Source organism: Gopherus evgoodei, chromosome 5 (assembly GCF_007399415.2).
Source record: "Gopherus evgoodei ecotype Sinaloan lineage chromosome 5, rGopEvg1_v1.p, whole genome shotgun sequence".
NCBI classification, from domain to species: Eukaryota; Metazoa; Chordata; order Testudines; family Testudinidae; genus Gopherus; species Gopherus evgoodei.
The window spans coordinates 126,019,063-126,043,683 of record NC_044326.1 but is presented as its reverse complement, the minus strand read 5'-3'; the positions used below and the strand labels follow the sequence as shown (position 1 = coordinate 126,043,683).

The 24,621-nt window shown below is 39.3% G+C and overlaps 1 protein-coding gene across 1 annotated transcript in view; it reads right to left on the bottom strand.

The window, feature by feature from the left end:
- WDFY3 (WD repeat and FYVE domain containing 3) overlaps positions 1–24,621 on the bottom strand; it is a 244,999-nt gene that overhangs the window by 26,284 nt on the left and 194,094 nt on the right. The window contains 11 exon segments of the mRNA XM_030564966.1: positions 1,822–1,975; positions 2,837–2,943; positions 7,757–7,874; positions 9,653–9,772; positions 10,128–10,182; positions 11,718–11,798; positions 14,632–14,717; positions 15,172–15,292; positions 15,790–15,938; positions 20,985–21,148; positions 22,123–22,291. Of these exon segments, the coding sequence (XP_030420826.1) occupies positions 1,822–1,975; positions 2,837–2,943; positions 7,757–7,874; positions 9,653–9,772; positions 10,128–10,182; positions 11,718–11,798; positions 14,632–14,717; positions 15,172–15,292; positions 15,790–15,938; positions 20,985–21,148; positions 22,123–22,291 (1,324 nt within the window).

Sequence of the window (24,621 nt, the reverse complement as noted above, 5' to 3'; positions counted from 1 at the left end):
AAGATAAATTCCTTGGATGGAGTCACATTTTGGATGTTAATTATAGCAGACTTTCGGGTCACTTTTTTGAAAGGTTTTACACTTTTTGAAAGTTTTAAACCTGTCTGATTTTAAGTAAGGGAGAACTAGCAGGTGTCAAATTACTAATTACTGAGGCCTTGTCCAGACTAGGGGAGGAAAATCGATCTTAGATACGCAACTTCAGCTACGTGAATAACGTAGCTGAAGTCGAATATCTAAGATCAAATTACTCACCAGTCCAGACGGCGCGGGATCGATGTCCGCGGCTCTCCGTGTCGATTCCGGAACTCCGTTCGGGTTGATGGAGTTCCGGAATCGATGTAAGCGCGCTCGGGGATCGATATATCGCGTCTAGACTAGACGCGATATATCGATCCCCAAGCAATCGATTTTAACCCGCCGATACGGCAGGGTAGTCTGGACGTGGGCTGAATTCAGTACATTTTCAGTGATTTATATGCCAACAGGCTGTATAATGGAGGAAAATAATCCTGAGATGAAATGGTATAAGAGCAAACAGTAAAAAGGCATCCCACTGGTGGAATCACACCATGATTCATTTTCTCCATATAAGGAAGACTTTTTAAACTACCAGAATATATTCATATACTGTGTCCTTTGCTGTAAACCTTGAAGGACTGTTTCTTCAACCTTTATTCACATTAAGAAGTATTACAAAAGTCCCACTCTTGAGTTCATGGGATTATGCTTGTAAATACCACTCAATATAAATAAGGCTTGCAGAACTGGACCCTGAATCTTTTACTCACTGAAGTTTCAATTTTGTTGAAAAAACAAATAGAAAAGGGATAGAAATGTGAGTTTCAGAATATAAGCTAGCCTGTGATAAAGGTTAAGAGGAAACTTTCCCTAAGATCATATGTCTAAACAGGTACAGTAATTGCTATGTTCTTATGTCTGACTGTGTCATTAGAGATCCTTGGTTCAAGCTTCTAAACTCTTAGGAAATATTCTGCACCAACGATTTTGATTTTTAAGAGATACGGATGATTAGTAATACCTTTTATTGAATTTGCAGCATAGAACTTGAAAAAACTAAACAATCTCATAACAAAAAATATGATGCCATGGCAACACTGATATTTATCTCACATCAGTTATATTATCTTTCAGTGGTGTGATCTGCCAACAGTTCAGTGAAATTTCACTGCAGTTAAATATATAACAGTGGAAATGATCTATCAAACTTTAAACACATTTCAGCTACTTTTCCTTAAAGAACTTCACTCCTAGAAATCTAAATATCAAAATTGACAAACACATTATGCAAACCCTAGGTTATGTCGGTCCTTCAAAAACATTTGGTCTGAGTATTGAAACACTACTTTAAGACTGGTAGATTATACGGCAGAAAAACAGTTATCAGAAATTCTCCTATAAAAGCAGGATTTGCTGAACGTATGAGTTCTAATAAAAATGCTTCTCTTGGAAATGTAAGTTTACTGTTCAATTTAATTCCTAAAATGCAGTTTTATACGAGTTGCTAAAATGAATATTTGGTGTTTGAGAAAACATCTTCATTCATCTAAAAAAAAGGTCAAGATTTACAAACAAACTGTTCATATTTCCCAGTATAATTGCTCAAACACACAGCACTGGGAAATACATATTCCCATAATCAAAAGATAATTAGGGCCCAGTTCCAGTAAGCCATCTGCCATTTTCTTACCCTGTTACATAAATCTTTGTTACATACATTTTACTGAACTTGTTTTATGTCTGAACCAGCTTTCACTATTTTTACATCCATAACACAATGCGATCAGCAGCTTTGCCTACCTAGATCAAAGTTATTGGAGTTGAGCAGAAACTCCGGGAGGTAAAAGAATTCTGGGATGAGTTCCTTTACATCTGCCATGTTGTGCTTTGATGCTGAATACCAGGCTTCACGCACACTGTGAAACATTCTGTCAGCTAGGTCAAAGTGGCCACCCTGTAGAATGAAATGAGAAGCATCTTTATACTCGAACATTTCTCAGCACAGCAGACTCAGCCAAGGTCTATAAAACTGTACAGTAAAACCATTTGGTAACGCTTTATCTCCGTCAAATAAATATAATAATAAAACAGGAAAAAACCTCTCCTGCAACAACAGGGTCTAAAACTATGTTTTCTTCTACCGGTTGCTATAATCTTTCTTTGCAATAATGCTAAATATGAAGCATAAAAATATAAATCTACAGGATTTTTTGTTTAAAAAAAAAAAAAAGATCTAGCCCTATTCCAAATATTAGTCTTTTTGGTTGAAATGCTGGCCCAAAGAAAATAAATGTTCTTGCCTGATGGTTTCCAGCTAAGAAAATATTTAAAATGTAGCACTGTGAACCCAATTAATTTTCGAGCTGTCAGAAAATTCCAGGCTGTGCTAATGTTTGGTTAATTTGACCCTCAATACTAGACTGACAAACTAGTTTAACAAATTAGTCTTTAAACATTTGAGAACCAAATGAGGGAAACTAATGCATGAGTTCTTTTAACCATAGATGAACAAAGTTGGATTTGAACTATTACTTTATTAAATAAAAAGTTGTTTTCTCTCTGTTGAGTTTTCGTGCAGCGAACATTTTTCAGAATGTTGACTTCCAACTGAAGGATCATATACATTTGCCTGTTTATATCTCTTTGCTATTCCAAAGAGAGTAACAATCACCAGGAAGAAAACAATGCAGCTACAACACTTCATTTCTTCTACCATGCTTAGTGAGAATCAAGTTACAAGATGATTCTCATTTTTACCCATTTTCAAATTTAAACAAGACACAAACAGAGAAAAATGAAATCTCACACAATTTACCTGTAACCTTAAGAATATCTGTGTAAAGGGCTCCATTCGGACAAGATACGAGGCCACTATCATGGCAGATGAATAGTGAGTACCATAATGATAAGCTGGAGTTTCCCCTGATAAAGAAAAATTAAGAGTTACAAATGAAGAGGAAAGAAAGAGGAAATGTTCATGATAAAATCTGCAGTAAATTAAGAAATTAATAGGTTTAAGAAGTGCTAGACTGTGAGAACAGTATGACCCTTGAACACATTAAAAATTGGTATTTGCAGCTTTCATATTTGCGGAACTAAGACTATTTAAACTTTATGATTTGACATTGAAACCACTTACTTAAACTTTGGCAGTAATCCACTAGTCATAATTCAACAGCCTTTTGCCCAGCAACATTGCACGTTTAGCAGTTTTATACTTTGAATAATTGAAACGTTCCAAGACAGCTATAATTACTTCTTCTAAAAGGAGAATTTTTACTTTTAGCCTGTTCTGTGATGTGGAATTAAAGGCTTAGTGCTCTAATATTTCTCAGAATTGCTGACTACAGATTTTTTATAGATTTTATTTTATTCACTTGCTGGCAACAACAAGCTATCTGTACAAATGTCTTCACACAATTCTGCTGGATGTTCATAAATGGAACTCTGCCACCTGCTGGTATTGGACAGTGCAGTAACTTTAGAACAACGGTCCTCAAACTTCTGGTAGTGACCTATTAAAGTTGCAGTTAAACTAAGGGCTTGGGAAAGCCAACAGGTGTGAAGGAGCACAAGGTTTGGATGGAGGCATCTCTTAGAGGAGGACTTATTAACGGGGATTCCTTATATCGTAGTAAAGAGGAGAGGATGGAACTTGATAAAGTACAGATAGGAGCTGAAGAGAAACAGTCAAATGAAAGAGTCCCATTCAGTTACATTACAGGAAGGCAGACAGCTAAATATTGACAAATTTTATAAGTGCTTGTGTACAAATGCTAGATGTCTAAGTATGAGGATGGGTGAACCTGAGTGCTTGGTATTAAATGAGAATGTCAATATAATAGGAATCACAGAAACTTGGCAGAATAATAATCATCAATAGAGAAGGTACTACCAGGGTACAAAATATATTGCAATGACTATATGAAAACAGTCAAATATAGTAAAAGTCTTAAATGAATCAAGCTGTACCATAGAATCTCTATTGTTAGAAATTCCAGGCTTCAATAAGAATATAGCAGTAGGAATTTGCTACTGACCACCTGACCAGGATGGTGATAGTGAAATGCTCCAGGAGATTAGAGCGGCTACAAAAACAGAAAATTCAATAATAATGGGGGATTTCAACTATCCCCCTATTGACTGGACATGTCACCTCTGGAAGAAATAAAATAAGATAAAATTTGTAGACACCATTAATGACAGCTTGTTGTAGCAGCTAGTCATGGAACCCACAAGGAGAGAGGCAATTTTTGATTTAGTCCTAAAGTGGTTCATTGGATCTGGCCCAAGAGATGAATATAGCGGAGCCAGTTGGCAATAGAGGCCCTAATGTCATTAAATTTAACATCCTGGTGGGTGGGAGAGGGGGATACCAAAGAAGTCCACCATAGTTGCACTGAACTTCAAAAAGGCGAACTACACAAAAATGAGGAAGCAAGTGAAATGAAAAACTATAGGAACTGTCACAAGAGTGAAATGCCTGCACGCTACATGGAAACTTGTTTAGAACACCATAATAAAAGTTCAAATTAAATTTATACCAACAATAAAAAAAATGCCACTATGGCGAAACAACAGAGTAAAAGAGGCAACAGAGTAAAAGAGGCAAAAAGGCATCCTTTAAAAATTGGAAGTCAAATCCTACTGAGGAAAACAGAAAGGAACATAAACTCTGGCAAATCTAGTGTAACAGTACAATTAGGCAGGCCAAAAAAGAATTTGAAGAGCAACTAGCAAAAGAAAAAAAATGCTGTTAATTTTTGGACCTAAATCAGAAGCTGGAAGTCTGTCAAATCATCAGTGGGGCTCACCACTGCATGAATAAGGTGCTAAAGGAGCACTCAAGAAAGACAAGGCCATTGTGGAGAAGCTACATGAATTCTTTGCACTAGTATTCACTGCAGAGGATGTGAGGAAGAGTCCCACACCTAAACTTTTCTTTTTAGGTGACAAATCTGAGGAACTGTCCCAGATTGTGGTGTCAATAGAGGTGGTTTTGGAACAAACTGAGAAATTAAACAAAGATAAGTCACCAGGACCAGGTGGTATTCACCCAAGAGTTCTGAAGAAAACTGCCAAACTACTAACTCTGATATAAAATCTATTGCTTACATCAGACTCTGTACTAGACAGCTAATATAATGCCGATTTTTTAAAAAGGCTCCAGGGGTGATCCTGACAATTACAGGCTGGTAAGCCTAATTTCAGTAGCAGGCAACTTGGTTGAAACTATAGTAAAGAAGAGAATTATCAAACACATAGGTGAGCACAATATGTTAGGGAAGAATCAAATGGCTTTGATAAAAGGGAAATCATGCTGCACCAATCTACTAGAATTCTTTGGGGAGGGTCAACAAAAACATGTGTACAAGGATGATCCAGTGGATATAATGTACTTGGACTTTCAGAAAGCCTTTGTCAAGGTCCCTCATCAAGGGCTCTTAAGCAAAGTAAACAGTCATGAGATAAGAGGACAGCTCCTCTTATGGATCAGTAACTGATTAAAAGACAGGAAACAAAGGGTAGGAATAAAGAGTCACAATGGAAAGAGGATCTGTTCTGGGACCTGTGCTGTTCAACATATTCATAAATGATCTGGAAACAGCGATAAATAGTGAGGTGGCACAGTTTGCAGACAATGCAAAATCACTCAAGACAGTTAAGTCCAAAGCTGACTGTGAAGAGTTTTACAAAGGGATCTCACGAAACTGGGTGACTGGGTAATAAAATGGCAGATGAAATTCAATGCTGATAAATGCAAAATAATGCATATTGGCAAAATGTAATCCCAACTCTATGTACAAAATGATGAGGGTCTAAATTAGTTGTTGCCACTGAAGAAAGAGATGTTGGCCTCATCACAGATAGTTCTCTGAAAACACCTGCTCAATGTGCAGCACCGTTCAAAAAAGTTAACCAAAAGTTAGGAACCATTAGGAAAGGGACAGGATAATAAAACAGTAAATATCATACTGTCACTATATAAATCCATGGTCCTCCTAAATCTTGAATACTCCATGCAGTTCTGGTCACCCCATCTCAAAAATATATATTTTAGAGCTGGAAAAGGTACAGAAAAGGGCAACAAAAATGGTTAGGAGCATGGAACAGCTTCCATTTGAGGAGAGATTAAGAAGTCTGGGATCGTTCAGCTGGGAAAAGAGACGACTAAGGGGGTATATGACAGAGGTCTATAAAAGCATGCATGGTGTGGAGAAAGCGAATAAGGAAGTATTTATCCTTTCACATAGGGAGTGCGTTTAAAACAAACGAAGGGAAGTACTTCTTCACACAATGCACAGTCAGCCTGTGGAACTCATTGCCAGGAGACATTGTGAAGGCCAAAAGGTTCAAAAAAAGTATTAGATAAGTTCACGGAGCACAGATCTATCAATTGCTATTAGCCAACATGGTCAGAGATGCAACCCCATGCTCTGGGTGTCTCTAAGCCTCTGATTGCCAGAAGCTGGGACTGGATGACAGATGGATCACTGAAAAAATTGCCCTGTTTTGTTAATTCCTTCTGAAGCACCTGGCTGCACCCACTGCTGGAAGACAATATACTGGCCTAGATGGACCATTGGTCTGACCCAGTATGACTGTTTTTATGTTCTTGAATCATCAAATTCTTATCATCTGAAAGAAAGGCATAATAGGAAGGGAGTGCAGTATAAAAATAATAGTTTGGACACATTTTTAATATTTAAGGGAATTATTCTAAAACTGATAAATATCAAATCTAACAGTTCTAGGGGGCATTTTGCATACTTGAAAGGAGTAATATAAGGAGACTGATTGCATTTATTGTCTTCTTCAGATGAATGATTACTTAGTAAATACATGCACTGAGAATTGAATGAATAAGCTGTGTAAGATCTAGCTATGCAAAAAGATTCCTATTTCTTTGCCTTGTTTATTTTATTTCAGCAGTTCTCAAGCTGTGGTCTGTGAAGAGCTGCCTGGTCATATGACAGTGGTTTTTATTTATTTCTAGCTGCTAGACTACATTAAAAACTGCTCAAAATATATTGCTTTCCTAATATTACTTTTTCCTGTAAACAACTAGTTCCACAGGGATGCTATGTGATCACAATCAGGAGGGTACGTGGTCCATGAGATACTCTCTCTATTAATATGCAGTCTGTAGTATGGAAGAGTTTGAAAACTCCTGCTTTATTCATTTTTTTGGGTGCAGCAATTAGCATTTCTTAATGTAGTATTCTGCATATCCTTGATGGACTGAATTATGTCTCTCCTTTTTGCACCGCCACAGGCAGAAATGCCATACAAACCAAGTGGGGCATTCATCTCTGTGCTGGTGCTGAACTTGGTGTAGGCACCAAAGGGGGAGGGTGTGTGCATTGCCAAGAGCATGTAGAACAGCTCTGAGGGCTGCCTTCACTTGGGTCAGTGTAACTACTAGGGAAGATGGGCATAGAAATAACCAAGGCTTTAGCAGCCTCTCACACCAGAGACACTTGTGTGGGAAGAGTAGACCTCTAAGCTGGGGTATTCCCCAGAGGGGGCCTTGGAGTTGCTTTGTGGCCACATTTAAAAGGGACACTGGCATAAAGTGGCCACACCACAACCCTTTGTGCCCTCCCACAGGATCTGGTATGTACATACGCAAAAAGTGTTTAGAGTGTTCTTGAAGGAAGAAGACAGGCACACTGACTAACTTAAAATGCGCCCATCGCTGCTCTCCAAGATCTGCATTTGTACAATCACTTACCATTAGGATCTTCCCAATCTTTGTATCGCTTTTTATACTGTGCTAATCTTTCCTCTGTCTGTGCTCCCATCGGTTTGACCAGGTTTCTGAATGTCTTGGGATTAGTAAGATCCAGTTCCTTTTAAAATAAACAAATACAGATTCTTAAAAGCACTCTGCACTGGCTGATCAAGGCGAGCAGCCTTATGAGCTATATGGTATTTATCTCTTCCTTGCAGAATCGCATATCATAAGCAGCAGCAATTATTTAGCTCACCTAGTTAGTTATGCTTTTCTAAAGAATTGTTCAGCCTAATTCAAGAAGATATCTTTACTACATTCTAGAAGTGGCAGTGCTTTGTGTCTCCCCCGCATCCCTGCAAAAGCTATTCTCAGCAGCAGGTCTTCATCACAGCACCTTATGCTCACCCTTAGGAACAAAACCAGCTGGCTAGAAGTACTGCCCAAACTAACATTAGTATCATTTTCCCCTTTTCCATAACTAGGTTTGTCACTTTCATAAGGTTGGGACTAAACTTCTTGAGAGACTGCAATGTCTGCCAAACAGGAATGCTTCCGCTATGTCAGGGATTCTCAACCTTTTTCTTTCTGAGCCCCTCCCCAGCAAATGATATAAAAACTCCAGGACCCAGCAGGGGAGCAGGGATTCCGGGTTGGGTGGGGGCAGGCCTGTTGGACATAGGTGTAATTTGACTTCAAATTTTTTTTTCAGGGTGGGGGGGCGCGAAGTTAGGGGCCAGTTGGGTCCAAGCCAGCTCTGCACAGCAGGGTCTGGGGAGGGAGCTCCTCCTCTACCCCGACTCACCTCAGCAGGCCACACAGTCTATCTGGGCTGTGGGGAGGGGGAGAGGGGCGGAACCAAAAATTATTACAAAGGGGGACGGCGAGGTTGACTTCAAAATGTTTGAAAACCGCTCAGGATGCTGGCAGGGGGTATCTAGGGGCTGCGTGTGGGCAGGAGGGTAGCTCAGGATGCAGGCAGGGGATAGCTAGGGGCTGTGTGTGGGTAGGGGGGTAATACAGAGTGCAGATGGGGTAACTAGGGGCTGCGTGTGGGCAGGGGGGTAGCTCAGGGTGCAGGGAGAGGGGTAGCCAGGGGCTGTGGGCAGGAAGGGGGCAGCTCAGGGTGCAGGGAGAGGGGTAGCTGGGGCTGTGTGTGGGTAGGGGGGGTAGTACAGGGTGCAGGGAGAGGGGTAGCCAGGGGCTGCGTGTGGGCAGAGGGATAGCTCAGGGTGCAGGGAGAGGGGTAACTAGGGGCTGTGTAGGGGTAGGGGGGGTAGTACAGGGTGCAGACAGGGGTATCTAGGGGCTGCGTGTGGGCAGGAGGGTAGCTCATAGTGCAGGGAGAGGTGTAGCTAGGGGCTGTGTGCTTCAGCCCTCTGTGGGGAGCCAGTGACTGGGGCTTCAGCTGCATGGGAGGTGCTGGGGCTCAGGATCTGGGTTTCAGCTGCAGGGCTTCGCAGACCCCTGGTTGAGAACTGCCGCACTATGTCACAAAAGCCACTGGGAAACAGTCTAGAGAACTACAGCAGAGATTTTCAAGAAACAAATTTATGACACAAAGCATCACTGCATTTGTGTCCACGGCAATCACCAGGCCACCATGCAAAAAAACTTCAGCCTTGGTCCTGCAATGAGCTCTTTGTAGACAGTCCTCCTTGTCTGTGCAGAGCCGCATTAACTTCAATGGGACTTTGCACAAGTTCAGGGTCACAGGTCTGCGTGGAGCTCATTGTAGGAATATGTGTAGTAAGAAAGTAAACTGAAATTAAAGATTTGGAAAACTGAGTAAGTCTCAGCTCCACTGAGGTAATGTGAACCAACTATAATGTTAGTGCACCTTAAAAATAAGCATGTAAAAATATTAGCATGACAGAGAATAGTTTTCATACTTACCGCTGAATCATAGTCTGCAAGGATCCAGGGGAAGACAGGGTACTGCATGAGATCATTATAGGATCTGCCAGCCAGAGTGTTCAAGTGCATCAGGTACTGGAAATTACTGATTTCTCCTCTCTTAAAAAGGATAAATATTAGCATTTTAGGTCATTTTAGAATAATCAAACACTTACATTGGCAGATCTTCACAGTGGTCAGCTCTCTAACAAGGTACAAACTACAGCATAAAAGATTTGTGGAAATACTCTCTGAGATTTACTGCATAGTTTTGTCTCACACTTCTAATGGTGCAAACAGTCTTGTTTCTGTCAAAATACTGCAACGGAATTTGCTGTGGAGAGAAGTGTTCCAGGGTACTATATTTTTCAACCTACTGAAAACACGAGCACATTTTATTCAAATATTTCATTGCATATTACTACAAATTTTGGCTCTTCCTACAATATACGCACAGTAGAACTCTCATACTTACCTCCCATCTTTGTGTCACAGATTTCTCTCCCACTAGAGTGCTAAGCAAGCCAGACCTAAAAGGAATAAGGATGTGTCAGTATTTTTCTATTTAGCACAATATTGTGGCTGCATCTTTGTAACATGATACAAAACTTAAAGCATTAGAATTTGAATAGCTACATTTTACTCTGTAGAATTATAACAGTTATAGTACCAATGATTACTACTAATATACCTTAGCAATGTTGTACAATGCTTTTCAAATTGACACCCACATAAATCAGTGCACAAATGTTAGCTGACTTCTGAACAAAGGTAATTAAAACATTTAACTATGCATTTCAGTGCAAGGACAAATTAACATTCTAAAACCCACATTATGAACAGTTATTTAATATGTTAGATCAAGTTCTTTTCATGCTGAAATCTATTTCACAGTAAATAAATTAATTTATTAATAATGTTAATTCACATAATATACATAACTTTTGTTGGAAAACAGTGGAGCCAACAGGATTTGCAAGTTAAAGGCAATTGCAGTTGAAGGCAATTTGTAAAAGCAAAAGTTTTATGTGAATTCCTTTTTCTTTTTCTCTCTAACAACTTCCTGATGATAAGCATTTTTAAACCTAGCATCTCCAATCACTCTTGTTGGTCTGGCTCAAAGCAGTGTAGTTCAGCATGGAAGATACATAGTTCTCCAGAAGATCCAGAACTTTAAACAACGTAAGTCTCTATTTAAAAAAACAAGGTGGGTGACGTAATCTCTTTTATTGGATCAACTTCTGTTGGTGAGAGAGACAAGCTTTTGAGTTTCCACAGAGGTCTTCTTCAGGTCTGGGAAAGGCACTCAGAGTCACAGCTAAATACAAGCTGGAACAGATTGTTTAGCACAAGGCATTAACATATTGTAAGAGATCATTCAAGCTGAAGTGGCCAGTTAACACCTCTGCAGTCACAGGACAAAAGAAGGGGGTTAGTGGGTTATAGGTGATTGTAATAAACCATAAATCCCGTGTCTTTAAGACCATGATTTTTAGTGTCTAGCAAAATTATGAATTTAAGTTCCCAGGCTTGTCTTTTGAAGGTTTGTGCAGGTTTTCTCTGAGGACAAGAGCTGATAGGTCAGATATAAAGCGATCACTCTGTGAAAAGTGAGCTTATTCATGGGTGATAGGGTGTTTTTGTCTTTTATCATTTTTCTGTAAGAGTTCATTTGAGAGCGTAGCGATTGCCTGGTTTCACCTACAGTTGTTACTGGAGGCACTTAGTGCACTGGATGAGGTACACCACATGTTGGGAGGGATGTGGAAAGCTCCTGGATATTGAAAGGGGTGTGTGTGCTGGGGGGGAAAGGGGACGACTGACCATTGCAGCAGTGGAGATATGTCTGCAGGCTTTGCATCTGTTGTTACAGGAGAGTCTGGTGCTGCTTTGAGTTGGTGAGTCTGTAGGGAGCTTGCTTCTGATGATGAGCTTGGTGAGATATTTCTTCACCCACCTTGCCTATCTAATACCTGGGACCAACACGCCTACAGCGAACACTGAAAACAACAGTCTCTTCACTTGACATTCTGAACAATAGATTTTTAGGAAAAGAACCACATACCCTTGTTCTACACTAGTGTTAGGTCTTTGTCCAGACACAGACTCTGAACTGTCAGTTAAAGATGGAACCACAGCCAAAAACCTGCATTAGTTAAAAGAATAAAATTAATTATATTTATGTTCCATGTGTACCTTGTATTTAAGAGAATCCAACCACCAAAATTAAGTTCAAATGGCAACTTGATTCCAATCAGCCATGTACATTCTTTTAAAAAAATTAACTACCTGCTCTCACTCTCCCAGTCTCCTATCTGCAGACAAAGTTAGACATTTAAATCTCGTATTTAACACATGTAGCAAGTTTAGCATTTCTGGATATCAATAGCAGACACTAACTTCCTCTCCCTGGTCTCAATTATGTCAAGAGGAATTATCTGTCTCTACTTTTGATTGGGGTGAACAGGATTGAAAAAACACAGAATTTCCCTTCTTCAAGAGAGGATCTAGAGCTCAGGCAAGATGACCAGATGGGGAGTTTTTTCGCGTTTTTCTTATTTTCAGGCATTCTCAGAAGGATTCTCACCCTTGGCAATGCACCAGTCTATTTCTTATTTGGGGCTCATGTGTGAGTGTGTTCCCCTGTGCTCTTTAGCCTCTAATATGTAACTGAAGAGATGATACAAGGGATCCTCCTCCTCCTACACCAACAAGCAAGGTACCAAGTTAGTAATCCACTTAAATATGGACAGGACTCTCAAGTTTTAACCTTTGGATTTGGGATGGGAGAGGTGGAGGAATTTTTGAATTTAATCTCAAAGAATTCTTGATTGGTGAGGAGATTCTGGCTCTCTGACTTCCAGGTGGTGAAACAAGCTAACTCAGCCCTTGTGGCTGTGTCTCCAGAGGCATCCGGCTGTTGTGGAGGGATGCCACCCAGACTCTGTGCTCCTTTCTCTGGCAGGCCACAGGTTTGTTGGCTGGCAGCAATTGTGCCAGAACTCTCCTTTTGTGGCTCCTAAAATGGTTTCCTCACAGACATGCCCTTCCACATGCCCCATGTGGCAGCCCCACAACAATCAGAAGACTGAGAAGGGGTTCTGTAGGGGGTCCAGTCATTACAACTAGCAGAACATTTTGAAGGATTCTGCTTGCTGCTGCTCCAAAATATGCTCTAAAAAGGGACTGCTCTAAAAAGGAACTCTTGCTCCATTTGAGCATCAACAGGTGAAGAATATGACACAAGGGTGATGCAGTCTGGACAAACCACAGGGCCCAATGCATAAATCTGAACTGCCTCCTGTATTTGCATTAAAGAGGCACAGTTAAAATGCATTGATTAGGTAAGAGATCATAACCTGGGAAAAACTAGTAGTCCACTAGTGTGGGACAGCCATGCTGCCCAACTGCTCTGTCAACTGCAACACAATGTCAAACTAATAAAAATGTTAAAGCTTAGTTGAGTATCAGTTAGTACTGCAAAAAGCCGTGGGTGTGTCTGTGTGGAGAAAGATAATTCCATTTTGTGGAGAATTAAGATATTTCAAAATTTGGTTTCATTCTGATTCTGAACAAAACCCCCCAGATTTCAAAATTCCCTGTGAAAGGGAATGGAGCCCTGACACTGAGGCAGTCCACCTGGCAGGCTGTCCCAGAGCCATGGACCCCAGAAGCGGTTCCTGACTCTGTGGCAATCCATATGGCATGCTGATCTGATGCTGCAGACCCTGGAAGCCCCAGCTAAAGAGCTATGTATTCTGGAAGCCTTGGGGACTCTGGCTTTGAGGCAATCAGTCAGGTGGGCTGCTGCACAGTGGTAGACCCTGGAAGCTTGGGCTGCTAAGAAGTCATGGACCCTGGAGGCCTGCAGTCCTTGACTCAAACTCTAAAGCAATCCATCTGGCGGGCTGCTGAGGATCCTGGAAGCCCTGGGGTCCCCAAGTCTGACTCAGCTGAGGTGGCAGATACGGAGGCATGGTTCATCAAAATCAAACCATTTTGGTGGAAAATTTCAATTTTGATGAAATGGAAAATTCTGATGAAAAAGTGTTTTGTCAAATTTTTCTAACCATCTCTATTGTCTGCACTAGAACAGAAGTTGAGGTAAGATCGGAGTGTTTTAGCTAACCACAAACCTTATCTCCAGCATAGATGTGGGTTAACACTTTTAACCTTGACTCAGCTGGTTGAGGTGTACAGGTTTACTCTCTGTCTGGAGAAGGACCTAACGTCAACCTCTTTTCTAGTGTAGACAAAACAACATTCTTTTCTTTTTCAGACAGCATGAAAGGGTGGGCTCTCATTTTCTCATCCAACCTTGAGCTGCATTCCCTCAGAAACAAATATAAGATGTCTAGATGTCCAGTGGCTTTCGTTTGTTCTTCAGATCTCACTTTTTGTCTGAAATCCACAAGCAAAGTTACTTTATCTGTACACAGAGCCCTCTTCTCCATGTGCCTGGAACTGCAAAATCTCCTTTTCCCATCCCAAAATTTAAAAATTTAATTTACACAACATATCTGGATCACCAGAGAATAATCCAAACATAAAGACAGTATGTTCAGCCAACACTCATGGACAAGGCATGTCTGTCATTACAAATATATCTATACTATGTGCATTACATATAAACAATGCAGAAAACTCATCAAATGTTCCTAGGTATTTCTATTGTGCCCTTCCCTGTGCTACGTGGGCATCATATACAATACAGTATCTACAGACCATGGATTAACTAACTAGTACAGTTTCTCTGCAGTGCCTATAGTACGGTGTTTCCAGAGCCGCATATATCCTGCAATGAAATTGATTAAATCTGTAATGTGGTGTGGTCTCCCTTTTCCTGGGGCTTATGGCCCATTCTAATATAGCTATCAAAAATAATTTCAAATATGTTTGAAACTTTAAAAAAAACCAAACAGTAACACTACTAATCATGCTCAGTTTAAATCACTGTAATTTAACTTATTTTGGAATACCTTTGATAGACTTTATTTCTAACTCCTTTCTGGAAAGCTAGAAGATAGTTCCGTCCATCTCCTGAGAAAACTTCAACAGCAATTGGCTGGAAAGAAAGGACAGAGGAAAAATATGGATATCAAAGGATGTTACAAACAATAGGACTAATGAATTAGTGTGTCACCTCTTAGAATCAGCTGTTGTAGCTCACAAGTGAAATAAGTTTGGTGATCTCAGTTTAGCCATAGTGAAAGGCTGACAATGATGACACCAACTAACTTAAAAACTGCCTGAATCAGTGCTGTCAGTCCATGTCTAGAATATTAAAATACACTCTGTCCTCAAGTAAAAAGTATACATGCCAACATTTTCAAACTTGGATGCTAATTTTAGGCAACTCAATCTATATTCTGGGACTCCAAATGGCCTCACTTTCAAGTTGCTGAACACCCCCAGAAATTATTTATTTATTTATTTATTTTAAAGTGACACTTTCAACAAACAACAATGCTGGCTAAATTCTCTCCATCCCCATCCAATCGAAACAAAACAAGAGTCACCTGTAATAGGTATCTCCTTTTATGTACTTCCTTGATATCTTCATATGCAAATATACTGCATGTTCTTTTGAGCTGACTTGGACCTTGCCTTGCTCCTCTAGGTATAATTGGCTCATGCATACTGTAGGTAACCAGAGGAAGGAAAGTTAAAAATGACCACCAATGTATAGCAAAAACTATTTTTCAACTGTATGGAGTTTGTTAAGCCAGGCAGACTGCAACTATGAATCTTATTTTTTAAGTCATCACAGAGGAAAAGCTACTATTGTAACTCAGTGAACAAAAGTTTAAAATGATTCTCCAAAGGTTAACTTAATTTAGTTTAGTTTATTCTGAACTGCAATTTTCTATGATATTTTATTAGTATAAATAATAAAACCAAGAATAACAGAGCCAAAATCATAATATCAATGCTCTGAAAAAGAAATTAGAGGTCACGGCTAAATAACACATGATTTATACATAATTCTATGCATATCAATCTACAATTGTGGAAGCAGGTGCACTTCACATGACCATTCTAACTTTGATATTACAGAGTTTTGTTCTTCAATCTTTCACAAAATGTTTCGTGTCTATTTACTAAACAAGCTAAACTGACTCTCTGAATTCACTCACTTTGGAGGCAATGTCTCAATATCGCGTATTTCTCTGGTGGCTGTCATCGTAAACCCATCAATCACGTAGAAGTGTTCTTTACCAAAGAGAAGGAGTCCCTCACTGGTATCTAGACCTTGAACTCGAGCACAGCGGTACATGTGCTGAATCTGTAATGAAACCCATAGGATTAGCAAAAGCAGCTTAATTTAGCTCAAGTTCAATCTGCTGCCTTGTTGGAAGTTATGGCTTGTTCTCTCAGACAATTTTTTTTTATTTTAAGTACAGCAATTCTGTGCTACTTCTTTTATTAGTTAAAATATATGATAAAGGTGCATTAGACAAATGAACTAAAAATGGGCTATAATAAAACTGTGTACAATTCAGAACAAATTATACATACCCATCAATATACATGCAATCATATACTCTTTTCTTTCTATTGTATTCTGTATCCATAACAACAACAACAATAATAATAGGAGATATACCTATCTCCTAGAACTGGAAGGGACCTTGAAAGGTCATTGAGTCCAGCCCCCTGCCTTCACTAGCAGGACCAAGTACTGATTTTTGCCCCAGATCCCTAAGTGGCCCCTCAAGGATTGAACTCACAACCCTGGGTTTAGCAGGCCAATCCTCAAACCACTGAGCTATTCCTCCCCCCATAAAAGAATAAAAGCAGGGATTCAATAAAAGAAGGAGAATTTACTAGGACATAAGAGTCTGTTACAAATATTACCTAAAACAGTTGTGTTCCATTTGTTTAAAAGATAACCAACAAAATGTAGGTTAAAATGGGAGACTATTTTTCTCCATTATCCCACAGAATAAACACCAAACAAATTGTGGTCATCTGTTAGAAGAACCAGCAGGAATGAAACGAAACAGACACTGACAAAGGATTAATGGAAACACAGCAAGGCGCTCCAACCGACCTTCTTAAAACATGTTTTAAACTGAGATTAAGGCAGTGTATACAAAAACTGAAGACTTTTCCAAGCTTAGTTTGATATAAAATTAGTTTTAATTCTACCTTGTCTACAAGCCAAGTAGTACTGGACTATGATCTTCAGTTAAGAGGTATTCTAACTACAATAGCAGCAACAGTAGGTTACATATGATTGTTGAACTTCAATTATTTTTGTTTGTTTCCCATATACCCAAGATGAACAACATAGACTCGATAGCAGGTGTACTGAAATAGTGTAGATTATTTTTCTGCAATACTTCAGGCTAATTATCTTAGAGTTTTTTTTCTCTCTTTTTAAAGAAAGTTGATCAGTCACATAGTGAGCCAGTCCACTTTAACAGTGAGCACAGCATTCCCATAACTACCCAAGGAGGACCGGACACAATCCTCATGTGCTAATGGAACCTCCTGCTCCAATTAGTTAAAAATTTTTAACTTAATTATATTGAACCACCATTACAGTGAGAAATAAGCAACCTGGAAAGTTCCAACTTGTGAAGTTCAGCCATTTTTGCACTAAGTTATTACGTGTATATGCAACTGTCTTTACCGAGCAGAAAGTTTTGGTTTTTTTGTTAATTTAATCTAACTCAGAATTGGATAAACAGATTTTGCTTTAATTTTCTTTACAAATGAAACTTTGATATAGGAGGATGAGTTTTTAAAATATATTTAGAACAAAATATCCTGACAATAGTATTGGTCCTAGATGGCAATGGAGAATTATCAATAATAATGCAGAAAAAGTGGAAGTGTTCAGTAAATATTTCTTTTCTATATTTGGCAAAAAACACGGTATAGTCTCATCCCTCTTTTCCATTCCATTAGTATCTCTGACGGTTGTTAAACAGAAGCTACTAAAATTAGACATTTTAAAATCAGAAGGTCCAGATAACTTGCATCCAAGATTTTTAAAAGAGTTGGCTGAGGAGCTTGCTGGACTGTTCATGTTCATTTTCAATAAGTCTTGGAGCATGGAACAAGTTCCAGAAGACTGAACGAAGATAATGTGCTTATTTTTAAAAAGGGTAAATGAGATGACCTACGTAAATATAGGCCTGTAAACCTGACATCAATCCCAGGCAAAATAATGGAGCAGTTGATATGGGATTTGATTAATTTAGGATTAAGGGAGGGTAATATAATTAATGCCATTCAACATGGGTTTAAAGAAAACAGATCCTGTCCAACTAACTTCATATTTTTTGATGAGATTACAAGTTTAGATGATAAGGTAATCGTGGTCTGGAGATTGGGGTATCGGTACCAAGAGGTGCTCAGTACCCATGAAGAGCAGGGACTCTTGCTCATCCATTATCGAGAGGTCCTTAGTATATCTGAACTCCTGTGGCACCCAGCAGAGGATCAATACTGATGCGGTAGCTGAAGCCAACGGTATCGCCAATGGTGATGGTACCAGAGTAGACACCAGAGGTGTCTAACGTCATCGCTTGCTCAGTGCTGAGGACATGGCATGCATGGGTACCGAGAGTTGGGCTTAATTTGTAGATAAAGATGGGTGGGCAGAACTCGATGGTGCCAGTCCCAAGCATCTGCGTTTACCCTCTTTGCTAGTAGAAGGTACCGAGGCCCTACTGGTCTCTCCTTTGTGTTCCAGGACTTTATGGCCCTGCTGGTACCTGAGGAGTTGTCTTTTGACTCAATGGTATTGACTCGAGAGGTTGAGGCTCTGGAGACCATAGATCTCACTAGAGACCTTGACTTTTTTGGAGCTGGCTCCTTAAGGTCAGAGTCCATCCTCCTTTTTCTGGAAGTCTTCCCTGAAGCTTCCTAAGTTTTCCTTTTCTTAAGGGCAGCCTGCACCAAGATAGATGGGGCACTGGATGTAGCTGGAGACAGATGTATTGAAGGGAACAGGAGTGTCCTGACCGGACTCAGGTGGTGTCTGTGTTTAATCTCCCTGTTTTTCCTTGTCTTGGACTTGAGGGCCAAGCAGAAGTTGCACTCCTGGGAGACATGGTACTCCTCCAAGCAACAGACACACTTATAGTGGCCATCACTCACAGGAATTGCCTCTCAGCAGGAGAGGCATAGTTTGAAACCTAGAGAGCCAGGCATGCCCTGCTAGGAAAAAAAAATAAGTCCCCCAAGAGGAAAGAAGGGGTAAAACAATCCTCCCACTACGTCTCTAACAAAGTAACTATAAGTATACTAACAACTAACTATAAAAATTACCTCAACCACAGTAGAAATATTAGGATAGCCAAAGCACACTCAAAGTAGACACACTAGGGCTCCATCTCAAGCCTAGGCAGTTGAGAAGGAATTGAGGGCAGTTTGCCCATGCGCCCCTATATAGCCTTGGTACCCAGCATGAGGAGGCGTAGGGCACATGTGTGCGCTGAACGAACATTGGTAACTGAAAATCTCTGATCAAGGGCTTGAGAGGCAGGTGCACACATGAAGTCGGATACCCATACGGACACTATGTGAAGAAGCAGCAACATATTTCACATTCAGCACCATCACCCTGTTCAGCAAAGCAAAATCATGCAGCATTCAACACATGAATCATGCAGGAGTCAACAATCTACTGCAGACAAAGGGAAAAAATTCAAAGTGGTGTATGAAATTAGGAGGGCGATGCTTGCTAGTCAGGGTGCTGAAATCTCTTTTAGGAAAATTAGAGCAATAATTTGTTCTTCCATAGGGAATAAGAACAAATTGTCCCTACTTTATGGCACTCGTGATGGTATGTTCATTCATATTTATAACAATCACTTGCATGTGTCAAAGAACTAAACAAGGTTTATAAGGTGATACGTGCTACCAGATGGCTGTAGCAGACAGTTGAGGAGAAGTCATTAGTGGTCAGTTTTTCACATTTTGAAGGTAGGAGCAGCAGAGACAGTGTATGTATTCATGTGTACTCTCTTATATACTGGGGACCACTGCAAAGATTCAACTCATTTCAGCAAGCTCAGCAAGAGTATCGGAGGAAGGTCACTGATGGCCCTTTTTACCCTTTTCTTGAGACACCATCTCATATAATCCCCAATGCACACGGGTGAAGAGGCATAATGTGGATTATGTTTTGTTGCCCTCCTGGTAGACAGGTCTGAATCAAACATGTTGTACTAGTGCTATTTTCTTGCGAAGGTCTGCAGCTGGACAGCATAAAAACATCGCATGTTTTAAGCAACATTCAATAACAGACAAGAAAAATACAACAGAATCCAATCAAAGTGAAACAAGCGCAATGTCAGGGCTTGAATATATTATTTCAGTATTAAAACAAATTAGTCACTGTGAAAAAAATACACTCATGAAGTTGTAAGGTGCTTACAGGAAAATATACTTCTATGCTATCAAAAAAGATAAACCTGTACCTTCCCATTTTCAGTACCATAACTGAATTACTGCAATAAAACAGATTTAAACAAAATAACTAGCTATGCTGTGATCACAAAATGCAAGCTAAACATATTTTTGTTTTTAGATTACACATGTCCACAGTGAGCTAATCATTACTCATGTTTCCTGGGCATCATTTTCAAACTGTAGTCCATCAATGTATCACTCATCCTTGAGTGCATGCTTGTTCAGAGGCTCATCAGACCAACAAAACTTGGAACCCAAAGCAATCATAGAGCAGGCTTTTAATGTTCTCAAGAATAAAATAGATATTTTTAATAACGTAACATTTTAGGCTGGCATAAGATGAAGGAAGATGAATTTGAATGTAAATCAAGATTGTTATATTAATATTTTCATATCTCTGGTACGTAGTTTTTTGTAAGTAATGCTTATTTGGTACATTAATTGATATTTAAATATCCTAGACATGAGAAGGTTTGCATTTTTGATTCTGAGACGGATACCTCTCTCCTTGTGTGATATCACGGTAGGTACAGACACCTGGGACGCTTAATCAAACAATTCTCTAGTTTAATAGAAAGGAGTCTGGAGGTAGAATGACCCATTCTTGGCTAAGAATGCACTTGCCCACTGCCCGCCAGAGCTTATATTTGGTGACCATCGGGCGTAGTATAAGATATGCTTGTTCTCCAGGATTGACATTGGGAGGAGAGGTTTATTGGAGATATGTGGTGGATGAAAAGGTGGAGTTAGGGAGGTCTTTTTAGGACTTTTTAAAAAATTCTCCTTTCCACATGTATGATCAGTGTTCGTGTTTTAAATATTAACACCTGGAGAAATCAGAGAAAGGCACAAAATAGAAATCCAGATAAAGTAAATGATCAGTATTTCTGAAGTACTGTACCTTCTCTCCTTCCTCGAGCAGTCGAAGCAAAGTTGTATTATCAGTCTTTTCTTCTTCATCTACAGAACTACCCTCAGCTATTTGATCCTGCAGTTGCTCCTGGTTTTCCTCATCTCCTCCATCAGGTGCAGAGCGAGATCTCTTCAGAGGAGGCTTTACCAGACCTGCATAGTAATCAGAGAGGCAATCAGTGTATTGACAAACACTGCAGGGTTTTGGGGAATATATATGTGGAGTCTAATAAGTGGGAATGTAATCAAACGGGCATAAGCTAATAGCAGTGCTAGTCAATACAGTGCCCGTTTCCCCTCATAGTTTGCCCACTACACCTCAATCTTGATCACCAATACTACTACTGCCTTTCCACTGCGGGAGCATGTCCTGAACTTACGCTTCCCCTTTTTACCTGCCCTGAATTTTACATATTCGAGCCTGAACATCTTGGCATCCCTGCTGTCCCAAATGATCACAGAGCTGTGTGCACGCATGGTGAGGGGATGAGGTGAAGTTCTGGCAGCTGAGACAGAGAATTTGAAAGCCTATCACCAGATAATAGAAGAGCCGTTAAACCTTAAAATCCAGACTATTGAGCTGGCACACTTTTTTTTGCTTTTTTCTGTTCCGTGAAATGTGTTGTGGTTGGGTGTTCTGTTAACATCTCTGTAATTTTCTGTGATTTCAAGCAGATTAGTCAGGACTTTTAGATCAAGAAGGGACATGACAGTGACTTAAAACTAACGTGTCCCCCAACTCTAACAAATTCTAGGAATGTAAAGGAAAGGGTTCCTCCCCCTCCCCAAGAACAACTGTTTCCTCCCCCTCCCCAAGAACAATTCTTTCCCAATTATTTTAAACTCTACTGTCTTGTGCATGTGTGTGTACATACATTTTTAAAAGGTTCTTGTTGTCTGGCTGATGATAGTAGTAGCTGAAGTCACCTTGCAAAAACATGTGAATTTCAAAATCAGCTGCCTAATGTTGTGGCAGTAAAATGGGAACCTACAGGACCCTTTATGTTTAATTTATACGGCACTGGTAATTTGAACAAATCCAGATTCATTCATGGAGAAGCAAGTTTAAAGAAGTTAAACTTTTAACATCAAACAGGTTGTTTCAAAACACAGAACGATGAACTTACCTTTAACTCTTGCAATAGTGTCTTCGCCGTGTTCTGGCTCCTGCTGAGTGGCTTCACCTTCTGAACTCTCTTCTATAGTATCTTGGAAAACAGCAGGATTTCCAGAAGCCAGGCGCATGTAGTATTCCTTGCTGTCATAGCTTATAGCTCTTCGGTAACGAGTAGGTTTCTTAGAAGTAAATGAATGAAATATTTAGTAAGTCAACTCTAATAACTGAAATGAAATTTTTCCAAGACTACTGTGTGCACAGTACATGCTCAACAATATAATGTATTTATCTGTGGTCAATTATAAGCCAGTTACAACTTATGTATAAAATGAAAGATTTAATTCTAAATGGATTTGCAAGGAAGCTATCAGTCACAGAAACGATGGTCAAACTGGGAAATGAAGACCAAACTTGAAATATAGAGCTTTTAAATGTGGCCTGTGTGTTATGAATTGCCACAAAAAGACAAACATGCATTTAAGACTTATCTATTTTGTTGTTCCCTACAATATATGCATTAGTTTAAATAATATTCTACAACAAAGGAAGGTAAAGATGTGTAGATACTGATGTGCATTAAATCACACAATAGTCAGGGAGTTGGATTTAAGACTCAGAAACATTTAACTAAGGAAACTAAGGTTTAACTAATATTCTGCAAACTTGTGGTGGCAGGAGAATGGCCCTAAGATGGTCATCTTTAACTAATGTAACTAATTTGCAGCATGTCCCCTTGGGAGAACTATTGCAAATTATCTCAGTAACTCCAGCTTCTAACCAGAGATTCTGGCTACAAACACGTTACACATGTTTCTTTTGGAGGTTAATTCTTGTGTTAAACATCTGATTACAATGACTTTACTATAATTAAAAGTACAGATAAAATCAGGACAGTAAACTTGCTTGGGTAAGCACAGAAATAAAGTTGGGGATAAAAAGAAGTAAGGATGAAATGAGCCATGTGCCTCTTTCTGAAGTGAAAAACTGAACTAATTTATGTGGATGTGGAAAAGTTAGATTTGGAACCTGTAGTGAAGGTTTTCTTCTCTGAGTACTGCCGGAAAAAAAATGCTAAAAAAAATCCAGCTCTTATATGAGTTAAACTCTGGAACTTGAAAAAAATTCTTTATTTGATAACACCTTTTCCATGAAAACAAATAATTGTTCCTGTCCATTCTAGAATTCTTAGCATAAACCCAGTGTGGTTCCATATGCTGCCATCTGCCAATCTAATGAGTGTAGGTATACCTTCATGTGCTCCTGTAATAATTATTTGAAAACCAAATTTTTTTGTATTTTCATTAGTTTTCATGTAATTCATCTATTGATACTGGGCAATACAATAACTCATGTAGATAAAATAGCACAGCTATGAACAGATGTGCTAAAATATTAAAAGATGCAGGTTACTGATATGGAGATTTCTCAGTTAATACTATCTACTCCAAAACGTAAAGATGTAAGTTATCTGTTTAGAGTCGCTGACTCATGTAGGAGAAGAGTGATAAACCATGTGTCATGGTGCTTTAGCTACAGATAACTGGATTATGGCTGTTACAGTGAAAGTGGTTATTGCTATAGTATTTTCCTGGAAATAATCACTGAACAACCTGGGGGAAGGGGGGGGGGAAGAGAGATCCAAACAATACCCCACCCCCCCAAAACAACCAAACAATTAAAAGGACAGAAATGATAATTGTAACTATATAACCCATTACATTTCACATCTTAAATAATAACCACTTTTATTTCATATATTTGAGCTTAACATGTCTAATTCAAAAGAAGTGAATGAATCCCACATACCATACTTAGTGATGGGCATGACTGAACACAGTTGCATATGAAAGCAAAATTACATTTACACTTGTATACAGAATGGCCAGTAATGTGTAATTTCCAATTTCTTTTTAGGTATGTTTGATATTTTGAAACATAATACCAATTCATTACATTATGCACCTTATTTTCTAATGATAAAGCTATAGAACATGGGTCGGCAACCTTTTAGAAGTGGTGTGCCAAGTCTTCATTTATATACTCTGATTTAAGGTTTCGGGTGCCAGTAATACATTTTAACGTTTTTAGAAGGCCTCTTTCTATAAGTCTATAATACATAACTGAATTATTGTTGTATGTAAAATAAATAAGGTTTTTAAAATGTTTAAGAAGCTTCATTTAAAATTAAATCAAAATTCAGAGCTCCCCGGATCGGTGGCCAGGACCCAGGCAGTGTGAGTGCCACTGAAAATCAGCTTGCGTGCCACCTTTGGCACACATGCCATAGGTTGCCTACCCCTGCTATAGAAGGAAAGGATTTGGGGGAAAAGGGGAAATCAAAATTTTGATTTTGGTTCCAACAACAAAATGGTTACAGCCCCACTATTCCAAAATAATTAATTATTTTTTATGAGGAACACTTTCTAAACTCTCTACTAGCACAAGGCACTAATGAAATACAGTTGGGAAAGGTATGCTCCAAATGTCAAAAATGATCAATGAGCAAATA